Genomic DNA, 7536 nt, shown 5'->3' with positions numbered 1-7536 from the left:
AAAGGTCTACATGAAACAACCCAAGGGTTTTATCATGGAAGGCAATAGGAAAACATGGGATGCCGCCTAAGGAAATCCATTTATGGATTAAAGAAAGCCTCTAGACAGTGGTATCTAAAATTCAATGAGACTATTAAGAAATTTGGGTTTAAAGAGAATGTTGAGGACAACTGTGTTTATGCAAAGTTTAAAAGTGGGAAATACATTTTCCTAATTTTGTATGTGGATGATATCTCGCTTGCTAGTAGCGATGTCAGTCTACTACTAGAAACAAAGAAGTTTTTGTCCTCAAATTTTGATATCAAAGATCTTGGTGAGGCATCATATGTTTTGGGCATAGAAATTCACCGAGATAGGAAAATGGGGTTCTAGGACTATCGCAAAAAACATATTTAGAAAAGATTGTAAAGAAATACAATATGCATGTGAGCAATGCCACACCTGCTCCTATAGGCAAGGGCGACAGTTTTGGGAAATTTCAATGTCCCAATAGCCAATACGAGATCGATCAAATGAAAACGGTTCCATTTGCTTCGTCCGTTGGAAGTCTACAATATGCACAAGTGTGCCCTCGCCCTGACTTAGATTTTATCACCGGGGTACTCGGTAGATATCAAGAAAATCCAGGCATAGAGCACTGGAAAATGGTAAAGAAAGTATTGCATTATGCACAAGGCACAAAAGACCTCATGCTAACATATAGAAGATCCGATTCCCTAGAAATAAAAGGGTATTCAGATGGAGATTTTGCGGGAGACAGAGATGATAGAAAATCCACGTCAGGATACGTGTTCACTCTCGCAGGCAGGGCAATTTCGTGGAGAAGCTCCAAACAGTTAATAGTTGCATCATCCACAATGTATGCAGAATTTATAGCATGTTATGAGGCCATGGGGCAGGCGATATGGTTAAAGAAATTTATACCCGACTTGAAAGTAGTGGATTGTATCGACAAACCACTAAAGATGTACTGCGACGACCAGCCCGCAGTATTTTATACTCACAACAACAACTCGAGTAATGCTACCAAACCAATAGAGATAAAGTATTATGTTGTGAAACATAAAATCCAGAATCACACTATAAGTCTCGAGCATATAAGGACAAAGGATATGCTTGCGGATCTGCTCACGAAAGGCTTACCACCCAGTGTGTTCAAGGAATACTTAGCCGGCTTGGGTTTAAGGGAAAGCCTATGATTCCTGGATCAATAATGGCCCAAAAATAAACAGAATTTGTTTCAACACGGAAAGGTATGTTGTAGCTGTCTGATTCCATCGGCAATTGAGCTGAGACGGTGAAACATGCTCTACGTACTAATCGGTGGTGAAACGAGTAAAGTAAAAGTATACAGTTAAAAGAGAAGTTGAGATCAAGGGGGAGAATGTTAGAGTGATCTCCCACCGTGTGGGCCCAATAGCCCACCGGGCCTAGATCTGACGCGTTCTGATCGGGGGCGCCCAACCCAATATGGTTGGCGGGCCCCTGTCGCGCTGCGCTATATAAAGAGGTGGGGAGCCGGGGCACGCACTACGAGGTTCTTCTGCGTAGCCACCACCCCACCGATATCCCTCCCGATCTAGGGTTTGCGCAGACTGCGACTGGAAGCTCCGCCGCCACCGCCGCAGGCGCTCCCCGCCGCCGTCACCCGCTCACCGTCGCTCTTGCACGCCATCATGTCATCCGCTTCGGCCTCGTCCAGCCAAGGCGAAGGTATCCCTCCTCCTCTCCCCCTCTCTCTCAATCTCGAACCAACTTGAATCACAGAAATGGCTAATCTACCGGCTAGATCTACACCTAGATGTTTCTAGGATCTAACAAAAATCACTACAACCTTCAGAGCTTAGAGGAAGACAGATGTAGTAGTTATCAAGGAAGTGAGGAGGAAGACCGGCCGGGCTGGACATCTGGTCGATGAGTTGTTTACTGTAGATTTTTCATCCTAATTGTTTCGACGGTCAGATTTGCCCTTGGGTGCTTCCTGGCCATATAGTGGATGATTTGTTTACTGTAGATTTATCTTTCACCGCTGTCTTCTTTTTTTTTTGAGAATATTCACCGCTGTCTTCTGCACAATCTCTCACTGTCGCTGGGCCTGGAGTGTTCTTGGGCCCGAATATCAGTGAGTGAAGGATACTTGCCACCGGATGGCAAGCCTGCTGCCTTTTTCCCATTTTTTTCCTCGATCGCCGTCCAGCAAGCTCGATTGACCTCGGGCCGTTTTGCTGGGGACAGATTTTCTTTGCCTCCCTGTACGTGTGTGAGCTCAGACTGAGCGTGGATCCAGTTAACGAGAAGGCAGACCATAAAGTAGAAATTCGAGGCAGCGAAGTGGCCGGATCCAGTTTAACGAGAGATCAAAGCTAGGACAAAAAGTGATCTGTCACCTGACCCTGCTCGTATAACTTAATAGCGATAATTAGGAGCGCCAATTAGTACCTAGGCCGGTCACTAGATTTGTCTTTATTTGTGTAACTAGTTTAGATACCTGCACACACTGGACTGGGATACGATCGAGATTGGACTTCTGATCAGGACGACTGTAACCATGATCCATCCACTTGCATGTTCATACAAAACTCTAGTTCTTATTTGTAAATCAGCAGACTCTTTTTGTTCCGTAGCAGCATGCAAAACCTTTTTACAATTTGTAAATCCACATGCATATGCATGGGAGCAGGCAGCAGTGCATGCTTTCGTCGTTATATATAGGGCCGGGAGAGGTTTAGGTTAGCGGACAATTTATACAGACGAGAAACGCAGGTGCATGTAGCTAAGGTTATAGCAGCAAATATACCCCCGGCCACTGTTGATCAAGACGGTCTGACGGTGAAAACCAATTGCCACACGCAGAGCAAGCTCCATGGACGTCCAAGGTACGTACGTACGTGTTGTGCATATCAGATCGAGTATCTCCAGCACACACTAGTTATTTTTCATCCCGGCCTCAGTTCAATCCTATATATAATCCATTCATCTCCAACATTTTTGCATGTGAATATCTTGTATCTAATTATAACAATGTATATTAGTGTATACTCCATTATATAAGATCAACGGAAATTAACTCCAGAACTAAATGCTTTTAAGGCCGAAACATATATATGTCGAGATGAGATAAAGTTTTGAAACACTCGTCGAAACAAAGTCATTCACTCGGCTCGTAAGAGATCTAGCTCGTGTACGTAGACGACAGTTGGAACCAGCTGAAGTCCAGAACTGGTCTTCGTGTATTTTAATCGTCCGTTGCATGCATGTTTCGGTCGATGCAGGGCCGCAGCAGGAGCAGGACCAAGTAGAAGAAGAAGATGATGAATCCCTGATAATAACGGAGATCCTAACAGCTGCTCTGCCCAAGTTGGTCGACACTAGCGTGGCGTGCCTGATTTCGTGGGCCGGGGACGACATCGTCGACCGCGGCCATTATTACGAACCAAGCACGGTCCGCATCGGCCCATTCCACCGCCAGGATCCATGTAAACGATCAGCTGACAGGACGGAGCTGAAGAAGAAGCTGGTGCTCCGGGGCCTGCTCACCAGCAGCAAAGAAGAAGGGCGTCGAGAGGAGCTGAGGAGCCACCTGGAAGCCATGGAGCGCATGGAGGCCGACGCACGGCGCTGCTACAACAGGAGCTTCAGCTGGATGACGAGCAAGGAGTTCGCCCGTATGCTGCTGCTGGACGGCTGCTTCCTCTACTCGCGCTTCTCAGGGTTCGTCTCCGGATCCGGCGACGACGACGACATCGCCGTCGACCGCGACGTCATGTTCCTCCTGGAGAACCAGATACCCTTCTTCGTCCTGGAGAAGATCCACCAGCGGTTCAACACTAGTACATCTGGAAATAAAGTCCTTGTTGATAAGGTCACCAAGCGCGTCCAGCGAGTGCTCCAGCGCAGCAACTACATCGCTCTCGCCAATGTTAACGTGCCATCGTCGCCTCCATGCCATCTTCTCCACCTGCTCCACATGTACTTCACGCCTACATCCTCCACTCTGGACTTGGATTCTACTAGTTCCCCCAAACAGTCGACGGAGCCTCGTCCTCCTGCACTAGTGCGGCGCCAAGGCGACGGACAGCATAGCATTAGGGTCCCGGTTCGCTGGCGCACGGCCACGCAGTACCACGCGGCCGGCGTGAGGTTCGTCAAGCGGAAGCTCGGCGGCAATGGCAACGGGGAGGCACGCTCCATCCTGGACGTGGATCTCATAAAAGACCGGCTCCACGTCCCTTGCCTCACGGTGGACGCCAACACCTTGAGGTTACTGCGGAACATGGTGGCCCTGGAGCAAAAGAGCCTGCAGCAGCAGAGGACCTCCCACGTCACGGCTTACTGCCTCTTCCTGTCGCAGCTGGCGAGCACGGAGGAGGACGTGGAGCTGCTCGTCTCAAAGGGCATCATCGTGCACCTGCTCCGCAGCAATGGCGACGTCGCGGAAGGGCTCGCCGGGCTCTGCGACGGCGTCGTCATCGACCCGGACGCCGGCAACGACTACCTCCTCAGGTCCAAGTATGAGGCGCTCGAGAAGCTGATCGTCGTCTGCTCCGGATCCGGCGGGAGGAAGTCCATGGCGTGGCTCCGGAGCCACAGCAAGTGCTTGCTGGTGGCGGCACTCGTCCTCCTCCTCTTCCTATGGACGGCGCAGCAATCCGTGTTTTCTGCGCTCAGAAATTGCAAATGCAGGTCTCCTTAATCCGTGTTTTCTACTAAGTTTTAGGTCCCGTTTGTTTGGACTTCAGCTTCAGCTTTTGGTTAAACAGGAGAAGTGTTTTTGAAATTGCTAGAAGCAACAAAAGTTGAAACAGAAGCCCAAAAGGCCTTAGTAATTCGATTAGTTGCATTTCTGTTCCACGCTTAATTTGAATCTGAAAACCACTTAATTTGGCACAAGGGGAGTATATATATATTTTCTAGAATGCTCCGATACTGAGTACTACAGTATTCAACTTCAAATGAAAACTTAATTAGGTCCCTCAACTTGGTTCCATGCGTAGTAACGCATTTAGCACTGTACCGTTGGACTTGGACGACCGCCGGCCGGAACATGCGCGCGGGGCCGGAGACACCGCCGACAGCTTCCATGTGCTCCTCCTTGCTAACGCTGCTCATCGGCCAGCTCACTCCTCAACGATCGAGATTTCTTGGAAGTTGATCAATCGTTGTTTTTGGCAATTGTAACTGACACATCAAGTAAGTAAGACCCTGCAAAATGTGTTGTCAGCTGCCCCCGTTCATACATATATATGCTCTCTTCTCATTTTGCATTCTTAAATGCACTGTTTTTTTTAATGGAGTCGGCCAGATTTCGCTTTTATCATCCTTTTTATCTTTACTTTCTGGGTCACATAGATCTAGATATGTATTGCTATATGATTTGAAAGAATCCCAAATCCAGGCACTTGCCTCGGAAAATAATTACAGAAGCCAGGAAATGAATACATATCATGCAAAATGTCATAAACTCTAAATTTAGTTGTGTGCATCGCTTCGATGCAGAGGCCGGGGAGATCCCCTTTTCGAAAAAAAACAGCAAGCTCTAAATAGTCAAAATATGCTTGTTATTATATATGCAGTATGAAATAAAATTGGTCCGACTACGGCACAATCCATCGAGAAATGGCAATTTCTTAGTCGACAACGGGGGTCGTCTCCGACATGAGCAGTGGGCACTAGTGTATGGCAGAAATACGTTTTCTGCCCCACATGAGCAGTACTCAAAGGAGTGAAAGCATGAACAAGGAACTAAAGAGTTACACATCAGTATTAAATATGACATGCTTACTTTTTTCGAGCATTTTGAACGGCTAGTTGCAGATAAAAGAGTAGAAGAGGTGAAGTGTGACTTTAGAGCAACACAAACAACTCCCAAGGCCCAAGCTGAAGGCAGAAGCTAGCTATATATTACGGCAAGCTGGAAGTACATATACTCCAGCAACATTCAAGATGTTTCAGGAACAAGTGCTTCGGACCGTGAACTATCACACTTTCCTTTGTGATGATAGTAACACAGAGCAGAAGGCTTACAAAGTAAAATTTCATGGCACAAGTCGTGAGCATGTTGTTAGATTTGTTCCGAAAGAAGAAAGAGTCGATTGCAGTTGCAAGAAGTTTGAATTTGCTGGAATCCTTTGCTCCCATTGCTTAAAGATACTTGATATTAATAATATCAAGCATATCCCTCAACAATATATTTTGAAAAGATGGACCATTGATGCGAATGTTCTGGAGATAACAAGCGATTGCAACCTGCATACGGACCCAAAAGAAAGAATGCATGGCGAACCGCTACAAAGACTTGTGCAGAATGTTTATCAAAATAGCTGCTCGTGCCGCAGAGTCTAATGAATCATACGATAAGGCTGCTAATTCCGCAGAGCAGTTAGCACAAGATGTAGAGAAATGCTTCAAAAATTAGATAGATCCAGATTTGGGCAACTCCTCTACTCTAGAAGGTGTGTACTATGCTGCTAGTTGTGTAGAATATTGTGAAACTAAGCTTATAACTAGCCTTATAGTTGCAGGTCCCAACATTACCTCTAATAGAATTTCGAAACACAACGAGCCACTTCCCAAACCAAAAGGTATCAAGGTCAAGGAGAAGACTGTCCGACGATCAAGAAGATCCATCAGTGGCTTTGAGAAAGCAACGCAAAAGAAGAAAAAGAGCACACATGATTCTGAACAACTACAACCTCAAGGCACCTCTACAGTAATATAACTTTCTCCCTTTTTTCTTAAAAAACGTTAAGTTTACTTAACTTTCTGTCATTTTAACAGGGGCTTTTGGAGGTTTTGGCACATCAAATGCCTGCATATCAATTACACTACAACCCAATCCTAAATGCTCCAATGCAGCCATCAGTTGGTACTACCATGCCGGTGTCACGTACTGCAACCATACAATACATTAATGGTATAAGCAATCAGTACATTGTTAAGTTTTATCATCTTAAAACTTCTGTAACATTGAACTTGCTATTTTTCTTAATAGGGTCATCATCATTCGGGAGTTCCGACAAATCACATGTACTATCTACAAGAGTACAACTCGATCAGCACGGAACCCCTCGCCGCGGCCGGCCGTTGGTACAGCACCACCACTAGTATGATGATAGGACAAAATCAAGCTTTCTTACATCAACCGAAGCCAACTTAATCAATGTGTTATAAATAGTATCTCAAGTATGTTTCACTTTCAGTTTGCAAGTAATTTTGTTAGATCTTGTAACCTATGCACACGGATGTTGTCCACAGAGATATATCGTGCTCGATCGAATTTTCGGTGTTCCTTTCTCACTCTGACTCGCATTAGATCAGAACAACACTCAGATCAGGGAAAAACCGAAAATGATCCGTGCATAATAGTCATTATTAAGGCTAATTGAAGGTGTACAAAAATTATCAAACCAAAATGATGTCATTTCATAAGAAAATGGGTTCGGTGCTTCGAATTGGGAGGTTTAGCTAGGTACTAAGTTTAGAAATTTCGTTCGAAATAGTTCGGTTTGTGAAATACCCACCATTTCAAAGTTGTGT

General features: G+C 45.8%; 1 protein-coding gene across 1 annotated transcript; it reads left to right on the top strand.

Annotated features, from left to right (window-relative positions):
• The first annotated feature begins 2635 nt into the window (after positions 1-2635).
• LOC104584922 (UPF0481 protein At3g47200) lies at positions 2636-4921 on the top strand. Its single transcript, XM_010240746.3, has 2 exons — positions 2636-2876; positions 3273-4921. Exons 1-2 carry the CDS (start codon positions 2864-2866, stop codon positions 4691-4693), a joined length of 1434 nt encoding a protein of 477 aa, XP_010239048.2. The 5' UTR covers positions 2636-2863; the 3' UTR covers positions 4694-4921.
• The last annotated feature ends 2615 nt before the right edge of the window (positions 4922-7536 follow it).

Source organism: Brachypodium distachyon, chromosome 4 (genome assembly GCF_000005505.3).
Source record: "Brachypodium distachyon strain Bd21 chromosome 4, Brachypodium_distachyon_v3.0, whole genome shotgun sequence".
NCBI classification, from domain to species: Eukaryota; Viridiplantae; Streptophyta; class Magnoliopsida; order Poales; family Poaceae; genus Brachypodium; species Brachypodium distachyon.
The sequence above is the reverse complement of the archived record's forward strand: the minus strand, read 5'-3'. Positions and strand labels throughout refer to the sequence as shown.